General features: G+C 45.3%; 1 protein-coding gene across 1 annotated transcript in view; it reads right to left on the minus strand.

Annotated features, from left to right (window-relative positions):
- snd1 (staphylococcal nuclease and tudor domain containing 1) overlaps positions 1 to 20,936 on the minus strand; it is a 1,037,556-nt gene that overhangs the window by 653,387 nt on the left and 363,233 nt on the right. Inside the window, exon 15 of the mRNA XM_086010590.1 lies at positions 9,017 to 9,158. Coding sequence (XP_085866716.1) covers positions 9,017 to 9,158 — 142 coding nt within the window. The remainder of the gene's footprint in view (positions 1 to 9,016; positions 9,159 to 20,936) is intronic.

Consider the following 20,936-nt stretch of genomic DNA (forward strand, 5'->3'; position numbering starts at 1 on the left):
GTGTCAAGTTTGTTTCAACAGCATGGCCGATCACTCACATGATAAGATCAGCACTGTTGCCGTCAGGTGCATGCCCCCTCCTTCTCAGAATCTCACTGTTCACAGTTGGAGGGTTCTCTTCATTGATAAGACCTTGCATGAGCGCTTGGATCACTAAATATGTCAGCTGGCTATACGCATCTGTCACGGTGCAACTACACTCGAGTTTCTTTTCCCGCTTCTGTTTAGTCGAGTGCCAGACTTCAATTATTTTCTTCTTGTACCTCCTTACATTGCCCCTTCCCATCTCCAACCTCCTCCAGCTCTACAACCCTCCGAGATCGCTGTGCTCCTCAGATTCTGGCCTCTTGCGCATCTTCGGTTTTAATTGCTCCACCAGTGGCAGTCGTGCCTTCAGCTGCCTTTCCCAAGCCGCACTTCCCAACCATTCTTTGGTGCTCCAACTAGTTGCCATTACCCTGCCCATCCCACTCCAAATTTTACAAAAATCCACGTTAATTAAATGTTGACGGGAATGCAACCACCATCCACAAGATGCATTTACAGCCCTACATCTCCAAGAATGTCTCAGCGGTTTACAAGGGAGAAGTGGACGACACCAAGCAGGAGACAGATTTTTTAATAAATAAATTGTGCCTGGAGGAGAAAAGAAAGAGAACCCAAAAGCATGGTTCAATACCACCACGCCCGAACATTGAAACTTGCAAATTATTCAATACCACCACGCCCGAACATTGAAACTTGCAAATTATTCAATTCACCATGCCCGAACACTGAAACTTGCAAATTATTCAATACCACCACACCCGAACATTGAAATCACCACACCCGAACATTGAAACTTGCAAATTATTCAATTCACCACACCCGAACATTGAAACTTGCAAATTATTCAATACCACCACACCCGAACATTGAAACTTGCAAATTATTCAATTCACCACGCCCGAACATTGAAACTTGCAAATTATTCAATTCACCACGCCCGAACATTGAAACTTGCAAATTATTCAATACCACCACACCCAAACATTGAAACTTGCAAATTATTCAATATCACTGTGGTGTATGTAACCGTTTCACCTTTAAGAGAACTATTTTAAGGGATGCACTACTTTATCTTGGCTGCTGTATACTGTAATACCGGTGGTGACCACACCGGTATATAAGTGCTGTGTAATGATTTATTGGGCAGTTCAGCCTGACCTCCGACTAGTAAAGACCTGTTGAATTTATTCTTGTGGTCTGTGTGCAGTGATTCTTATTAACAATAACTAGAACACACAGACTTAACAGTGGCGACGATGACGATCTTACCCTGCGGCAGAGATATATCCAAGGCAGTTTAACGGGCGTCAAGAAGAGGCATCCGCCCTCATCATCCTGCTGAGAAAAGACTCGGGTCTGAAGAGCAAGGAAGAATCCTGACACGAAGCCTTCCATCAGCAACAGGCAGTGATCATCCCTTCTATCACGGTGGTGGGTAAGCCGATCAGCGACGAGCAGCAAGTCGGCCACGTTGGCTGTGAAGTAGGGGAGGGAAAAACGGAGGATATAAGGGCGGAGAACTCGACCACGGCCGGGGAAAAGAGCCGGACAGAAGTCGGGGCCAGAGGCGCGGAGACTGGGGCAGCGTAAGGCACGGGAGCCGCGGTGAATGCAAACGCAGCCGGTGTAAAAGACCGGGCTGCAAGCGGGCTGGGAGACGCAACAGCGTCGAGAGAGAGCTCGACCGTGACCGGGGAAAAAGGCCGGGCAGCTACCAAGGCCGCGAGGCGCGGGATAAAATATTTTTTTTTTAAAACGCGGAGAACTCAGCCGCAGCCGGGGGAAAGGACCGGACTGCAAGAGGGGCTGGGAGGCACGATTTGAGAACCGCTGGGGAGGGCGAACGCAGCAATACGGCAATCGCCATTACAGCCAGCGGGGGAGAAAGGCAAATGCGGGAAGCCGCCATTTTCGTAGGCGGGGGAAGAAGACAAGCGTGGGAAACCGCCATTTTGAAGAAAAAAAATAAAAGAAAAATTTCTTTTTGTTTCTCAAGAAGATTGCGAGGATGCCTAAGCGTGGTAACATCAACGATTTCGATCCCGATGTTGAAGATTGGGCCACGTATGTAGAACGCATAGAGATTTATTGTAAGGCAAATAAAATATCAGATGAAGATAAAGCACTAACCTTACTAAACTCAATGGGTGCGAAGACATACGGGCTATTGAAGCATCTTCTATCACCAGCTAAACCGGCGGATCAGGCTTTCGCTAATGTTGTTGCTGTCCTGAGAAATCATTTGAACCCCACACCGCTGATGTTAGCGGAACGATTTAAATTTTATGCGAGAACGCAACTGAAAGAGGAAAGCAACGCGGAGTATTTAATTGAACTGCGTAAGCTAGCGAAATACTGTCAGTTTGGGGAAAGACTGACAGAGGCACTGAGACAAATTCGTGTGTGGATTGTCGAAAGAAGGAACACAAAAGCGGCTGCTTGAAGAGAATGATCTTACACTTGATAAGGCTGTCACTATTGCAGCATCGCACGAAGCCGCAGCGAGAGGCACTGCGGAAATGCAGCTGAAGGCAGCGGTACTCAGCATAGATCAAATGGCTTTGGGTACAGCGAAATGTTATCGTTGTGGAAAGACAACACACGATCAGAACCAATGCTGGTTTAAAAATCAGGAATGTAGAAAATGTGGCAAGCTTGGTCACATAGCTAAAGTATGCCGGTCAGGAAAGAAGACCAGCAACAAAAAGTCACCACAGGAAAAGTGCAGAAAGGTACATAAGGTGGCTGAGAAGAGTTCGGATGAACAGAATTCGGACTCCAACAGCAAGGAACTGGGTAGTCTGAGAATTCACAATGTGAGTAAGGAAGCTGACCTACAAACTATCTGGGTCACACTTCAGATAGCAGGAGTCCAAGTGAAGATGGAATTGGACACCGGATCGGCGTTGACGGTCATGAATAAGCAAGATTACAAAAGATTATTCACACATATTCCCCTACGGGATACGGAGATAGTATTGCAGACATACACGGGGCAAAGAGTATACCCCATCGGAAAGATAAAAGTCAAGGTGGTACACAAGGGCAAAGAACACCAAGGAATGGACATATATGTACTACCTGAGGGAGGTCCACCACTTCTGGGACGGGAGTGGATCAGGAAAATAAATATGGACTGGCACTCCCTAAAAGCAATAACGGTAGATTCCGGAAAAAAAGATGTCAAACCTGAACGATTGTCCAGAATATTGGATGAGGCTAAAGAGGTGTTCCAACAGGGACTGGGAACACAGAGGAATTACGGCAAAAATCAAGATTGCAGAACATGCAAACCCAAAATTTTTCAAAGCCAGACCGGTACCTTATGCGATACGACCTGCTGTGGAAGCTTAGCTGGAAGGGCTAGAACGTTCAGGAGTACTGTCTAAGGTGGACTGGAGTGAGTGGGCCACGCCCATTGTTCCCGTCATGAAGCGTTCGAGTAACAAGCCAGGGGAACCGGGGAAGGTCCGCATCTGTGGAGACTTCAAGATCACGGTTAATCCGGTGCAATATCCGCTTCCGCGGATTGAGGATATCTTTGCTTCATTGTCTGGCGGGAAACACTTCACCAAGATAGACCTGGCGCAAGCGTACTTACAGATGGAAGTTGAGGAAGAGTCGCGCCAGTGTCTCACAATCAACACGCACAGAGGCTTGTATCGATATAATAGACTGGTTTTTGGAGTGGCTTCGGCTCCAGCAATTTGGCAGAGGGCCGTGGAGCAGGTATTGCAGGGAATTCCAAGCACTCAATGTTACTTGGACGATATCCTGATTACAGGAGATGACGATGAGGAACACCTTGCAAATTTGAAACTGGTGCTCACCAGATTGAAGGAATATGGACTTCGAGTTAATCGCCAGAAATGTGAGTTCTTTCAGGAACGGATCTCGTACTGTGGTCATGTCATTGACCAGGAGGGGCTGCACAAGTCACCTGACAAGATCGAAGCTGTTGTGAAGGCTCCCGCTCCGGAAAATGTATCCCAGTTGAGGTCGTTCCTAGGGTTGATTAACTATTACCATAAGTTTCTGCCAAATCTATCCACGGTGCTGCACCCGCTGAACGCTCTTTTGCAGAAAGAAGTACCATGGAAGTGGAGCGAGGACTGTAAGAAGCCCTTTCGCAAAAGCAAGGCATTGATCACCTCAGAGGAAGTGTTGGCTCACTTCAACCCAACGCTGCCTATTCGTTTAGCTTGTGATGCTTCTCCATATGGTATTGGAGCAGTACTCTCACACAAGTTGCCAAATGGCTTGGAAAGGCCAGTCGCATTTGCATCCAGATCATTGACCTCCGCTGAGCGCAACTATGCTCAGATAGATAGGGAGGCTCTCAGCCTTGTGTGGGGAGTAAAGAAGTTTAATCATTACCTGCAGGGCCAGACGTTTACACTGCTGACAGACCACTAGCCGTTGGTATCCATTTTTAACCCTAAGAAGGGTGTTTCGGTGATGACAGCACAGAGGCTCCAGAGATGGTCCCTTTTCCTAGGGGCACATCAATATCAGATAGAATTCAAAGGTACAAAGCAGCATGGTAATGCTGATGGGCTGTCGCGCCTGCCACTACCTACTGAGGAGGAGGCACCGACGGTTGACCCGGTGGAGTTATTTCACTCGACCATCATCGAATGTTTACCTGTCACCAATGCAAATATTGAAAGGGAGACTAGGAATGACCCGACACTGTCCCGGGTCTACGAATTGACAGTAAAGGGATGGCCAGCCCATGGTGATCCACTGTTACCGGCATTCTCAGCAAGACGAGAACAGCTGTCCATCTGTCAGGGAACATTGATGTATGGAACAAGGGTGATTATCCCTCCTAAGTTAAGAGAGAGAGTTCTAAAAGAACTACATGAAGGTCATCTGGGGGGAGTCAAGATGAAAAGCCTTGCTAGGGCTTATGTGTGGTGGCCGGGTATCGACCAACAGATAGAGGATCTGATGAAAAGCTGCTCAGGGTGCCAAAAAGTCCAAAATGCACCTCCAATTGCACCGCTGCATCCATGGGAATGGCCTTCAACCCCATGGCAACGTGTACATATTGACTTTACTGGTCCATTCATGGGCTCCATGTTTTTAATTGCGGTGGACGCACATTCTAAATGGCCAGAAGTAATTAAAATGACTACCACTACCTCGGAGAAGACGATCGCGGTGCTAAGAACGATATTTGCAAGAAATGGATTGCCAGAGCAAATATGTTCAGACAACGGACCACAGTTCGTGTCAGAGGAATTCCAGAAATTCCTGAAGAAGAATGGGGTGAAACATTATACCTCTGCCCCATATCATCCAGCTACGAATGGGCTGGCCGAGAGGTTTGTACAGACGTTCAAAAAGGCAATAAAGGCCATGAGCGAAGATCAGATTCCACTGCAACACAAGGTGGACAATTTCCTACTGGCATATCGAAACGCCACCCATGCAACAACAAACCAAAGTCCTGCCATGATGTTCTATAACAGGAGGTTGCGGTCCAGGTTGGACTTGTTAAAACCAAATGTGCGGAGGGAAGTCGAAAACAAACAGTTCCAGCATATCAATAACAAGCCCACTCGGAGTTTTGAAATAGGACAACCGGTGTTAGCCAGGGACTATAAAAACGAGAAATGGCAATCTGGAACAATTCGGGCCAGACAAGGACCCCTGATGTGCACGGTAGATGTTGGTGAAAATGTAATACGGCGTCATGCTGACCAACTGGTGGGATCGAGAACAAGGGTCGAGCCCATGGTTACGACAGAGACAACCGTGGAGGAAGTTAGTGAACCTGAAGCATCTACCTCAGAAGTGAATATACCTGATGATGATGTCCTATCCATAGGGGATCAACTAGATGAGTCACCCCAGCAACGAGAACCAGAGACCACTGGGAGGCGTTATCCATCTCGGATCAGGAGGCCTCCTCAGAGACTGAATCTGTGAACTGTTTTTACATGAAGTTGTGTATATATGTTATTATGTTATGTTTAGTGGGGAATATATACTGTTAAGCTAAAAAGGGAGGATTGTGGTGTATGTAACCGTTCCACCTTTAAGAGAACTATTTTAAGAGATGCACTACTTTATCTTGGCTGCTGTATACTGTAATACCGGTGGTGACCACACCGGTATATAAGTGCTGTGTAATGATTTATTGGGCAGTTCAGCCTGACCTCCGACTAGTAAAGGCCTGTTGAATTTACTCTTGTGGTCTGTGTGCAGTGATTCTTATTAACAATAACTAGAACACGCAGACTTAACAATCACCACACCCGAACATTGAAACTTGCAAATTATTCAATTCACCACGCCCGAACATTGAAACTTGCAAATTATTGCATTTTCACCATTCCATTGCGATTGACCAAATATAATAGAACCCAGAAGGGGAGTTAGTAAGATTATGCTCATATGCAAACTGCTGCCACGCAAGCAGCAACTTTTAAGCAAATGCACAGGAGACCAGTATAAATCCTGCTCGAATTATTTATGACCCAGACACGTTCTTGTCCATTAGTGTAGATACGATCCACAAAGAGTCAGTGATTAGTGTCAAGCTCCCTTAAACATGAATCTCCTAATCCTAGCACGAGCCAGGTAGCTAACTCCATCCCACCCAGGCACCTACAAAGACTTCAAGCCCAGTTGAATGGATAGAAGAGGCAATCGCATCCAGTGGAATTCGCTCGGATTGTGTTTCATTTTAAAACTCACGCTCTGGATGCGGGCGTCCCTGGCTTTTCTTGCCCATCCCTAGTTGCCTTGAAGGTGGTGGTGGGCCTACTATGCAGTTCGCATAGTATTCTTTGTATTAGTTTGATCAACTGATTGGCTCGCTAGTCCACTTCAGAGGGCAGTGAAGAGTTGACCCCTTTGGTGTGGGACTGGAGTTATATATAGGCAAGGAAAGCAGGGTTCTTTCCCAGTTGGGTTCTTGTGACAATCTGACAGCTTCACTCACTTTTACTAACACCAGCTTTTGTTTAAACTTTCAATGAGCCAGCACAGGCAAAATGGGCCGAATGGTCGTCTTCTGTGCTGTAACATTCTATGATTCTATGAGCTGAATTCAAATTCTCAAACTGCCATGGTGAGATTTGAACTCAAATTCTCTGGATTATTAGTCCAATAACAGTCATTATACTACCGTACCCCCTAAATGAATGCAATCTATGATTGTCAGCTCGTGCTTTCAAAAATGTATGAAGTACCAATAACCTAATTTAGAGAACCATCTCATTAACGTTACTCAGTCCAACAGGGCAAGCTGAATTCAGAGAGCTGAAAGAAGCCCCATGGAGTAATGACATTTTACTAATGCTAATTCAGCTCATGATTGGGCTCAGTAACTTCTCCTGACAATTCTTCATGTAAGAAGAATGCTGGCTTTCCACAGGCATCAGTTTTGGGGAGCCTGCGCCAGCTGTCACTGGCAATACAAGTAAGCAGTGCATCACACGCTGCGAGGGTCCGACAGGGATATCACATCAAGGGGTACGGGTTTTCTGAAAACAAAGTACCAATTACGCAGTTACACCATTCATTTCATGCTAAATTTGCACCGATTGTGTACACATTGTACCAAAGCATTGTATCAGTTAAAGGCCACACATATATTAATTCAGCTTCCAACAGGCTCAGTAACCAAGCTTGCCCTCCAATGGTGATATTAGCTTTCCCAAAAAAAAAAATCAGAAGATAGTCAAAAAACCCAAAGGGTGTTATAATGAGACACTTTATAAAAAAAAAAAAAAAAAAATGTAAAGCAAGGTCCGATTGATGAAGCTCTGCCTTTAACAATTGCTTCTACACCCAAACGCCATTTATATACCAAAATTGTGATCCATAAATTCTTAATGAGCAATTGGGTAAGGACATACTTTTACTGTAAAATTCAAATTTAGTCTTCAAACAAATGAGTGTACTGACAGATTCACAATATGTAAAAACCCATAGTAACACAGAGATAATAAAACATAATCTCTTTCAAGTCCATCCAGATCATAAGAAAATCATTGAGTGAACAGTGAAGCTCCCATTCTGAAAAAGAGAGATTTAAAAGTATCCCCAATACTACTTCTACAAAGATCAATACCTTTTTCAATGAGTGCATCGAAACAACAAACACATCGATAATCATTTTTCAAATCCACCTGCAAACAAGACTACACTGGCAACATCCTAATTACACACCAACTGTATTTGAGATTCTAAATCTGACACCCTTCTCTCAATTCGCAGGCTCATTCCAAAGAGTTACCACTCTTGGGACCAAAGCGAGTCATCCCCTGAATGAGATCAGAGTGAAGTTATCTTTTAGTCTGTAGTCAAATATTGACAAGAAAGGTTTGTAGAACAGATGCACCAAGTCATACTGCTCAGAACTCAGGACTAAGCACTGTGTAACTGATGCTACACTGATCAGGTGGAAGATTACAATATACACACTGGTCACCTTGGCTGAAACCTCAATTGGTTTCAAATTATTCAGAAATGTTAGGATCAGTAATACCTGTACTGAAATTTGCTTCATGCCTCCCATGTTACAAAATCCCCACAATCTGCTCTAACAGACCACTTATTCCCATTCAATGGTCTGTTGATTACCTGATTCCTAGAGCTCTTCTTCCACTACCCTACCTGGCAATCCATTCCAAGTGTTGGTCACTCTACGTGTGAAGAACCACATTCAGCCAAATAAAATATGACAACACATTCAATGCCAGGTCATCAGCTAAAAGTTAACTTATTTTGCACCCAGTGTCTCCAACATCTGGTCACCATGTAGTACAGTAATCATGTAGTACAGTAATGTTGAATTGTTAAGGTCTATAGTTTGGCTTCAGAACATGCAGCTGTTTCAACAGTTTGCTTTAAGAACATTTTTAAAAAAACCTCCACCACACAGTTTTCCTCCAATACTGCAGATGTGGTATAATTGGTACCATGTTCAAGTTAATATTTAACAACTTGCCTGCCAGTAGAAAGGTGATCAGACAGGTCTCTTTTGGCATGTAGAGCTTCAGGCGGGAGCCACTGAAGACGTATTCAACCACAGCCTCTGAACGCCCGGCTCTCTGCAGGAATGGCAGGAACTGCTTGGCTTTCTGGGTGTCCTGTAAGCAATAAAACACGAAGTTACTTGGTGCTCAGTCTACACACAGATCCCCATCAGCAAAACATGAGGGGAGGAAGCACTGGATGCCAATCCAGAATGAGAACCCTGGCCGAGTTTCTCTCCCTAGGCTAGGGACACTGAGGCAACTCCAGCCATGGTAGAGACAACACAGACCGAGATCAAACCAGTGTTTCTCCCATCAGTGCAGTTCAGTACTAGACCACACTGCACAGTTGGCCACTGAATTTGCCTATAGTCACCACACTTCTAAAGTAGTTCATTCACTATGAAGCTCCTTGGAGATGTGTGAGACACCAATAAGGTACTATAATACAAGCCTTTCAAGAACCAGAGGAGCCAACCTAGTAGTGCAAAGTGCTCAGCGCAAAGAACAATATTGATATATTGAGTTTAATAGTTCTCTGAACATTACAACAATGCCCCAGTAATTCCGGGCACAACGCGTGAGTAAGGACGGGGTACTCACGCGTGTGCCCGGAGAAATTGCCGGTTTTCAGCATGCACAGCGCATGCGCTGAAAACCGGCATTTCCTGTCCTCTGACCCAAGGGGTTAAGAGGCTGAACGCGTGCGCGGTATAGGGCAGCGCGTGCGACTTGGATTTCCTCTATTTTTTTTTAATATAGAGAGTTGCGCGTGTGTAAAGGCCTCCGGTATTTACGCATTGAAAAACCACACATAATACTTAGTTTTACAGGTAAGTGGTCTATTAATACAATTGAGAATTTTTTTTCCCCACAGGTTTGTTATTTTTAAAGAATTTACAGTAAGGTAAGTTTAGTTTTAGCCCCGATTTTTTAATATATATTTTTTTTCCAAATTTTAAAATTATTGTTTAAAATAGTTTTTCAGAGTTCTTTATGGTTCATTTAAGTAGTGCAATGTTTTTTTTTAAATTTTCTCTCAGGTTTTAGTGGTGTTTTGGGGCCAGGAGTTTTCATGAGTTTGACAGCTCTTACTGTCAAACTCATGAACTTTTGCAACCTCCCATTGGTTGCCCTGTGCTCACGTGATCCCAGCCGGCTCATTGCACTAAGTACGCCGCTGGGTCACGCACGCACAGCGCGGCAGGACCTCAAGCAGGCCAGTGAGAGGAAATGCAATGCGGGCCAGAATTAAAATGTCAGCACGCCGGGTAACTGAACATCGGGGGCTTGCACGCGCGGCAAGCTCCCGATCCTAATTTCAGGGCCAATGAAGCAATCAGCTCAGCTTACTGCAAGTACCCATCAGCTAATATGAAGTATCTTTGATTCTCCGTCACGGCTGCTCACCATTGTACAGCCAGATTTAAAGACATTTTTATATTGCTGTTCATTCAATTTCAGATCTTAAGCATGCATATGATTTAAAAAATCTCCCTTACCTCAGAACTATGGATCCAAACTAAAAGGAGTATTTTTCATTTGTTTTTATGTACAATAATGTTGTGGATCTTGTCATAAGGTCCACACTACAGAGCTTTAAAGCACTTAATATTTTACAACTGTCAGGTCATATCCAGTGATATCAGCTTCAAGACTACCAGTTACTCAATATTACTCTCATCATCTGCCCCCTAAATTGACTACATTGCCATTACAAAATCTGAAATGAAGGATTTTACAATAGCCATACAAACAGGTGCAACATACAAACTACTAACAATTTGCAATTACTAGTTTTCCCAGAACAGCCATCAATGGCTTCTCCAAATGAAATCAGCTTTCTGTAATAGGGCAATTTTTAACCCCAAACCAGAAATTTCACTGACAGAATTGCACAGTTGAGTGAACTTGCTATACAAATTCACAAGTAAATTGGTTATACAATAAAACTTTCTATAATGATTAACATTTATCAAGTAGGCAACAGTGCATGCAACTCTCCCGGAAAAATTTGACAGCTTAAAGAATGGCTCAAACAGAGGGAGAGAGTAAAGATTTATAAATGTTGATTCATAAAGCTGGCAACCCTAGGTTGAATCAGTGGAATGGATTGCAGAGTTAGAAGGCTGGAAGGAAATGGACTTCACAGCCTCACACACCCAACGGCCAACACGGCACACTTGTGGGCCCAGAAATTTGGGTCTCCACGGGTGAGTACGCACGGGGTACTCACCCGTAGGCCCAATGGAAGTGCCGGTTTCGTGCATGCACTGCGCATGCGCGGGAAACCGACACTTCCGTTCCCCTGAAAGAAGGGGTTGAGAGGTGGAACGCGTGTGCCGGAGAGGCGGCGCGTGCGCATCGAACTTACGTTTTTTTTCTAGGAGGGTAAGTCTCCAGCAGTTGCACTTTTAAAAAGCAGGCGCAAGGCCTGCTTTTAACAAGGTAAGTGGTGAATTAATTAAAATTAAAACATTTTTTCCACAGGTTTATCATTTTTAAATACTTTAAAGAAAGGTAAGTTTATTTTAGCCCTGTTAGAAAATGTAATTAATTTTTTCAAAAATTTAAATGTTTAGTTATTTTAAAAATGTGATTTTCTAAAAAAAAATTATTTGAAGTTTTAGTGATGTTTTAGGGCTTATAGTATTTATAGGTTTGACAGCTCTTCCTGTCAAACTTATGAATGAAGCATTCCCTGCTACCATTGGCTCTCCATGGCCCACGTGATCCCAGGGGACGCATTGAACTAACTGCGCCCCTGGGATACGTAAGCACTGCGTGCCGGCAGTTGGAGGAGGCCCAGGATCGGAATCCCTCGCGGGCCCACAGCTCAACGGCCGGCGCGCTAGGTAAGTGCAGGTCGGGGGTTTGTGCCCGCGGGAAGCCCCCGACCCGAATTTCTGGGCCATGGTTTCTATCCACAAGGTGTCGAATTCATTGTATAACTGAAAATGTACAAGGAATCTCGCTGCTATCATTAGCTCTCGAGGTGTTTTTCCGGGTTGTTGCTGCATGAAGATTAGATGCTTTAAAGGCATGAAACATTATCAGAAAGGGACAGACTGGACTTACTGTCATCAAAAATATGCAAGATGGTTTGTAGCTTCATAGAAGATTGCAAAATTTCAATACTTCGAGGAAACCACCGCTTTCATGGATTTTTCACAATATTTTTGACCAACAATTTGCTTTTACATGGGGCGCTTTCCTACAAAAAATGCACTAAGTTGCTTCACAGAAATTGACACTGAGCCAGAAAAGGAGATATTAGGAGGGTGACTAAAAGCTTGGCCAAAGAGCTAGGGGGAAAAATTCAGTTGTTTGCGCCTCCCGTTAGCGCCTTAAGAGGGCGCAAAGCAACTAGCGCAGCAATGTTTGCGCCGCTCGCGAAATTAACTAGACATTTTGCGGCGGCGCTAAACACTACTGCCACAATCTCCTGCACCGGCAGATCATGACGTCAGTTGAGTGCGCAATGCCCCGTTAGGGATATCGAGTGGCACCCCCTGCCTTACCGCCTGCAACGACAGATTGAGGGGAGCGTTTTGCTGTCAGAAAGGGACTGGGGGAATCGCCATTTAAAGGCGACCGCTTCCTGCCTTTTTTTGTCGGTGACATTTTTGCACCATGCGTTCTGTGAGAGAGAGAGAGAGAGAGAGAGAGAGAGAGACACACACTCTTCTGGAGAGATTCAACACTGTGTGAAGGAGTTTTGAGTACTGAGCAGCAATTTGCAGGTTCATTTTGATTTGCCCTTCCTTGCTTCGCCAGCGCTCTGAGGTAGCGCCTCACTCCTTGGCGTTTGCGCCTTAAGACAAGTGTGTAGCGCCTGATTTAGCACTCCAATCACCTCCAGGGGTGATAAAAGCCAAGTTTGTTGTCGGAGGCGATAATTAGCGCCAGGCGCTAAACTTTGCGCACGGCCGATAATGGCGCCCCAAACGGGGCGATACTGAATTTTCCCCCCCTAGGCATTAAAAGATGTTCTTAAAAGTAAAGGAGGAAAGTGAGGTGGAGAGGTTTATGAAGGGAATACCAGAGCTTCAGGTCTGGACAGCTGAAGACATAGCCGCCAATGGTTGGGTGAAAGAGTGGGAGATGTGTACGAGCCTAGAGTTGGAGGAACAACAAGGGTTCCTGGAGGGTTATATGGCTGGAAGAGGTTACAGAGACAGGGAGCAGCAAAACCATAAAGGGATTTGAACACAAGAATGAGAATTTTAAATCGGAGGTATTGATGGACTGGAAGTTAATGTAGATCAGCAAGCATGGGGTGGTAGATGAGTGGGACTTGGTGTAGGTTAGGATAAGGGTAGCAGAGTTTTGGATGAGCTCAAGTTTATGGAGGGTAAAGGTTGGGAGGCTGGCCAACCTACTGCTTCACATGACCCTCAAAGCTAGAAGTATCAGAGTGTATGGCTGAATATTGGATGCTATCCAGTAAATGGACTCTAGCTGCAAAATCTATGCAAAGATAGATGGGTGACTTACTGACCATCTCTATCTCAAAAGAGTGAGGGAACATAATTAGTCACCATCCTATTAGGTATCTTTAGGATAGACGGGAGCATAAAATCAGAGAGACATTGATGGACTGAGTGGGCAAACCTGTGGCAGATGGATTTCAACACAGGCCTTGAGGGGCAGAATGGTTTACTCCTGATCCTAATGTTCCTACGATTTATCAGTGTTGTGTTGGATGGATTCATAAGGGATGGCCCCAGTGTCCATTCCAAGCATTTCAATAAGAATTACAGCAAATGATATGGATTTGGTGGCAGACACATGCTACTTGCCATCTTAAACAAATAACTAACCACTGGAATAGGAAGGCTGCTTCTCCCAAGGGATCCCTAAAAGGTGCCGATTGGAAAATACATGGGGCATCAGCTCCAATTGTTGATTTATAGTTACCTAGAGTCAATCCTCTGCATCCACCCCCACTCGGTTCAGATAACCCTACAAGCCAAAGTCCAAATGGGTAAGGTGGTTCTGGCTGGGCAAGCAATGAGAAGCTCAGTCGTTGGTTGAACTCCAGTAATACACCTGTGCTGTGCGCTCTTGGGAGAATCCTAAAGCTAACCTACATCTAAGCTCTCTGGATTTGGCCAAGCATGGTGCATCTTTATAGGGAGAGCACACACACTCTAATGGACAAACAAAAATGCTGGTCATTGTGGATTTCTCAGTAGCATGGTTCAGAGTATGTCAGACACCTGGCCAATAAAAAATACCTCTGCCAATATGGTCTGGGTCAGTCACTCTTCTCCTTCCTCCCTCCTCTCCAGTAACTCACTCACAAAGGCCAAGGTGACTATGATTGCTTTGAGAGACATCCTATCATTCTACCACATGGTCACAGCTTTAACATAAATATATATATTTTTTAGTGAGGCTGCAGAGCCATTCTTCTTTCCTCTTTCACCCCACTCCCACTTAGAGTCAGAGTTATACAGCACAGAAAGAGGCCCTTCGGCCCAACATGTCAGCACCGGCCATCAAGCCCTGTCTATTCTAATCCCATTTTCCAGCACTTGGTCCGTAGCCTTGTATGCTATGGCGTTTCAAGTGCTCATCTAAATGCTTCTTGAATGTTGTGAGGGTTCCTGCCTCTACCACCCTTTCAGACAGTCAGTTCCAGATTCCAACCACCCTCTGGGTGAAAAAGTTTTTCCTCAAAACCCCTCTAAACCTCCTGCCCCTTACCTTGAAACTATGCCCCCTGGTTACTGACCCCTCTACTAAGGGGAAAAGTTCCTTTCTATCTACCCTATCTATGCCCCTCATAATTTTGTACACCTCAATCATGTCCCCCCTCAGCCTTCTCTGCTCTAAAGAAAACAACCCCAGCTTGTTCAATCTCTCTTCATAGCTGAAACACTCCAGCCCAGGTTAACATCCTGGTGAATCTCCTCTGCACCCTCTCCAATGCAAACACATCCTTCCTATAGTGTGGCGACCAGAACTGCACACAGTATTCCAGCTGTGGCCTAACCAGCATTTTGTACAGCTCCATCATAACCTCCCTGCTCTTATATTCTATGCCTCGGCTAATGAAGGCAAGTATCCCATATGCCTTTTTAACCACCTTATCTGCCTGTCCTGCTGCCTTCAAGGATCTATGTACGTGCACACCAAGGTCCCTCTGATCCTCTGTCCTTCCTAGGGTCCTACCATTCATTGTGTATTCCCTAGCCTCGTTAGCCCTCCCAAAAAGCATCACCTCACACTTTACAGGGTTAAATTCCATTTGCCACTGTTCTGCCCATCTGACCAACCCATCTATATCGTCCTGTAGCCTGAGGCTTCCCTCCTCACTATTTACCACTCCACCAATTTTCGTGTCATCTGCGAACTTACTGATCATACCTCCTACATTCATATCTGATAGGAATCCTGTGGCTATATAATTGAGCAGACAGCGATAAAAAGAAAGCACATCAATTATGCATGGTAGGATGTGCCTGGCCATCAGGCTGGACCACTCCTCAGCTTCATTAATTACCAATTATCACACACTTAAGTTCATTACTGTCACTGTCCTATGTTTTCCAAACTCAATTTCACTATTTTTATTTAGCATGCGTCAGTCAACAAGTGGAAACAAATTATACATTCTCTCTCTTCTCTTCCTTCCTGTCCCCCAAAGTAAAGCTCACTGGAGCTTAAATGTATGAATCCAGAATGAATTTTAAAATGGCCTCATCTTCACTTAGAGCAGACATGTATCTAGAATAATGTTTGAATAGCCTTTACATAGACTTCCCAATACAGCTTGAACAAAATTAATTGTAATAAACCTTTTGTAACATAACCGTGGTATCAAAATTCCATAAACCGAATGCAAATTTCTCGATGAACCTGCAGTAATGACAGCTATTAGTTAGTCCTCGAGTGTGAACAACAGTATTATTATGCATCAAGGACATGGAGCATGCAGGCAACCACCGCCTGCAATCCCAAAGCAAATTCAAGGCAGTTCATTTAAAAAGGCTTGCATTTACATAGTGCCTTTGACAAACTCAGGACAGCCCAAAGCACTTTACAGCCAATGAAGTGCTTTTGAAGTATAGTCACTGTAGTAATGTAGGAAACGCTGCAGCCAATTGCACACAGCAAGCTCCCACAAACAACAATGTGATAATGACCAAATAATGTGTTGAGAGTGAGGTTGATTGAGCAATAAATATTATCCAGGACACCGGGGAGAACGCCCCTGCTCTTCGATGGGATCTTTCACATCCACCGGAGAGAGCAGACAGGTCCTCGGTTTAATGTCTCATCTGAAAGATGGATTTAATGCTGTAGCCAGAGGGTCGCGGAGTTGTGGAATCCACCCCCCTGAAATTGGGAGGGTGACTTCGTACAATCAACGCACAGAACTCCATGTTAATAAGCTTCCATGTGTGCGGTTGTTTTTAAGGTGTGATTCATAACATCATTTCTCAGACGTCATACCTATCCGACGATTGGGAAACCACCCTTGCAGGTCAGTAAGCAAAATAAAGTTTGACCATTGGCCAATGTAGTCAGGCTGGCGAGTTGCTCAGCTCATATAGGGACAGAAAGATTGTAAAACAATTATTTACAGTATATTGCAGTTATGGGCAGTTCTACCTCTGCAGGTTCCAGTGGAAACCACTTACGTAGGTGGGTCTTATAGCCTCCACAGGACAACTTTATTTATAATACAAAGTTGCTGCCAGCATCACACGGCATAAAATTAAGAGAAACGGGCATCTGAAACAGCGAGACAAGTATACAAAAAAAACTACACAAGTCTAAATGATCACACTTCAACAGCTGGATGTAGCTTGTAATATTTCAATTTCTTAAATTGTGTGGGGTACAGTCCATTAAAACACTTAGCTTTCACCTCTGGCACACGGGTTTAAATAGACAACGGTCTCCTTTTGTGTTTTAAACAATCAAATGATGCTCCTCTGATGCCTCAAGTCTATTCAGTGAATAGCTGAGCTGTGGAGAGTAGGAGGGAAAGGAGTTCCTGCTCCTAAAGGCGCTCTCAGCAATTCCCACTTGAATTACACATGGACAAAATTATGCTGCCATAGCCTAAAAACTTGCCGAGATTCGCCAAAACCACACTCCAGCAAAGGGTCAACACCTTCAGGAGGGAAGTGGAGAAAATTGGCAAGTTTAAAAAAAAAATTAGTAAATGGCCATAAGTGACAAACTTAGCAGCTATCACTCTGGTTCCAAATTGGCAAGTCCCACAGCACAAAAACTACCTTGACAACATTAAAAAAAGGAAAAGAATTTGTGTGTTTCTTTTTGGAAAACTTTGATATATTGTACTGAACGTGACCAAATATGGGACTGGCTTCCCATTTATAAATCACAAATCAGCTGAATTCAGAATTTTGTTGCACGGTAGACATTTCAGTTCCGTTTCAATAGTATCCAAATTAACTGCAGGCAAGCTGAATGCAGCTGCTTTTCAGAGGCGACTGGACAGATAATTTGGAGCAGCTGATTGCCATCTCAAGATAATATACTTTGTCGTAGTGGTGTCTCAAGAATGTTCAATTGATGTTAGCATCGATAGCTTGAGATAAACACAAGTTAGTGGAAACACGAAGCTGGTGTTCGTGGTATTTAATATTACTGTGTAGCTAATGTTTGACATTGCTAATTCGCTCTTCTCGATCTTCCTTGCTGCAATGCTCCATCGCGCCCTCAGTAAGCTCCCCGTTGGAGTGAAGCTAATCTACAGAACAAACGGGAAACCGTTCCACCTCCGTCACCTCCAGTCCAGATCCAAGGTCGTCCCATCCGTCATCGAATTACAGTATGCAGACGACGCTTGCGTCTGTGCGCACTCGGAGGTCGAACTCCAAACCATCGAAGCGTATGGGAGCATGGGTCTCACACTAAACATCTGTAAGACAAAGGTCCTCTACCAACCTGCCCCTGCCACACAGCACTGCCCCCCCCAATTATCAAAATCCACGACGAGGCCTTGGACAAGGTGGACCACTTTCCATACCAAGAGCAGGTCAGAGGCTAGGTATTCTACGGCGAGTGTCTCACCTCCCGACTCCCCAAAGGCTTTCCACCATCTACAAGGCACAAGTCAGGAGTGTGATGGAATAGTCTCCACTTGCCTGGATGAGTGCAGCTCCAACAACACTCGAAGCTCGACTCCATCCAGGACAAAGCAGCCCGCTTGATTGGCACCCCATCCACCGCCTTAAACATTCACTCCCTCCACCACCGGCGTACCGTGGCTGCAGTGTGTACCGTGGCATAGTGGTTAGCACTGTTGCCTCACAGCGCCAGGGACCCGGGTTCGAATCCGGCCTCGGGTGACTGTCTGTGTGGAGTTTGCACATTCTCCCCGTGTTTGCGTGGGTTTCCTCCAGGTGCTCCGGTTTCCTCCCACAGTCCAAAGATGTGCGGGTTAGGTTGATTGGCTATGATAAATTGACCCTTAGTGTTAGGGGGATTAAATACGTGGGGTTACGGGGATAGGGTGGGATATGTGTTGGTGTAGGGGTTACGGAGATCGGGTGGGATATGTGTCGGTGCAGGCTCGATGGGCCGAAATGGCCTCTATCTGCACTGTGGGGTTTCTGTGATTTCTGTGATCTACAAGATGCACTGCAGCAACTCGCCAAGGGTTCTTTGGCAGCACCTCCCAAACCCGCGACCTCTTCCACCTAGAAGGACAAGGGCAGCAGGCGCATGGGAATACAACCACTTCCAAGTTCTCTTCCAAGTCACACACCATCCTGACTTAGAAGTATATCGCCGATCCTTCATCGTCGCTGGGTCAAATTCCTAGAACACCCTCCCCAACAGCGCTGTGGGAGCACCTTCACCAAACAGACTGCATCGGTTCAAGGCGGCGGCTCACCTCCACCTTCTCAAGGGCAATTAGGGATGGGCAATAAATGCTGGCCTTGCCACCGATGCCCACATTCCATATACAAATAAATTTTAAAAGCCTGTCAACAAGGGCAGACGTTGATGACGAAGTCCAACACCACCTTCTGTGAGCCAGTGCCGCCTTCGGTCGCCTGAGGAACATAGAAACATAGAAGATAGGAGCAGGAGTAGGACATTCGGCCCCTCTACTCTGCTCCGCCATTCAATGCGATCATGGCTGATCATCCAAGTTCAGTAGCCAGTCCCTGCTTTCTCCCCATACCCCTTGATCCCTTTAGCTGCAAGAAATATATCCAACTCCTTCTTGAATATATTTAATGAATTGGCCTCTACTGCCTTCTGTGGTAGAGAATTCCACAGGTTCACCACTCTCTGGGTGAAGAAATTCCTCCTCATCTCAGTCCTAAAAGGCCTACCCACTATCCTTAGACTGTGACCCCTGGTTCTGGATTCCCTGACCATCGGGAACATCCTCCCTGCATCTAGCCTGAGGAAGAGAATGTTTGAAGACCAGGACCTCAAACCCAGCACCAAGCTCATGGTCTACAGAGCAGTAGTGATTCCCACCCTCCTGTATGCTTCAGAGACATGGACCATGTACAGCAGGCACCTCAAAGCACTGGAGAGGTACCATCAACGCTGCCTCCGCAAGATCCTGCAAATCCATTGGCAGGACAGGCGCACCGACGTCAGTGTTCTTGCTCAGGCCAACATCCCCAGCATCAAAGCTTTGACCACGCTCGATCAGCTCCGATGGACGGGCCACATCGTCCGCATGCCCGATTCAAGACTCCCAAAACAAGCGCTCTACTCGGAGCTCCGACACGGCAAGAGAACCCCAGGTGGGCAGAGGAAACACTTCAAGGACACCCTCAAAGCCTCCTTGAAAAAGTGCAACATCCCCACCGACACCTGGGAATTCCTGGCCCAAGACCGCTCAAAGTGGAGGAGAAGCATCCGGGAATGCGCCGAACACCTCGAGTCTCTTCGCCGGGAGCAAGCAGAAGCCAAGCGCAGGCAGCGCAAGGAGCGCACGTCAACCCAAGCACCCCAACCACCCGCCCCTTCAACCACCATCTGCCCCACCTACGACAGAGACTGTAGGTCCCGCATTGGACTCATCAGTCACCTGAGAACTAATTTTTACTGTGGAAGCAAGTCATCCTCGGTTCCGAGGGACTGCCTAAGAAGAGAAGTAGCTAATTTTTGAGAGCACAGGGGGAAACTAGTATCCAAGGCCGTACCATAACATGAGACGCCTCAAGAATCATTGGCCTCAAGCTACCACATTGCATCCTTCAAACCACCTGGGGTATTGGTTACTTTCATGATAGAAACAGCATGTCTCTGGAGTCGACTATGCTTGTTAGATGAAAAGCAGGATGAGGTGAAAAATGAGAACATCTCCTCAGGGCTCATTATCTGTAGCTGCAGGCGGAGCATTTTATTAATGAACTGTAAGCAAAAAGTCAATGAACTGTAAGCAAAGAGTCAATATGTTGCTCAGTAAAACATTTGTGGTAATCGGATAAAAAAAAAAAAATCACACTTTATTTGCAACCGCTGAAGCTGGCACTGCAGTGGCAGAGAAAACAGAATGTTCCCGAGCCTGCCAAATCACATCAGCCCCGCTCTCATCCATCCACACAAATTAAATGTAATGCAAATAGACACAGCCATCACGGGAATAGGTCTAATTTTGTTTTGGGGGGCGGAGTAAGAGAAAGGAGAAGGAGATTTTTTTTAAAAACAAGCCATCATTTACCCATTTTTAAAAAAAAGAATTCCATATAAAAGAAATAACTGCCTTCTTAAAGTATAATCTGCAAAATAGGTCTGCACAGAGGACACAACAGGGTTCAATATAGTGATCTTTCATGCAGCTTGGTTACCGATCTGCCAATAAAGAGGAAAAGGAGAGAAAAAAAACCATGGGGAAAGTCCTGAAGCACAGCAGGTTAATCTCTTGCACATTTT

The sequence above is a fragment of the Somniosus microcephalus genome, chromosome 17 (genome assembly GCF_052327205.1).
Source record: "Somniosus microcephalus isolate GS21.2 chromosome 17, FLI_Smic_1.0, whole genome shotgun sequence".
NCBI lineage: Eukaryota > Metazoa > Chordata > Chondrichthyes > Squaliformes > Somniosidae > Somniosus > Somniosus microcephalus.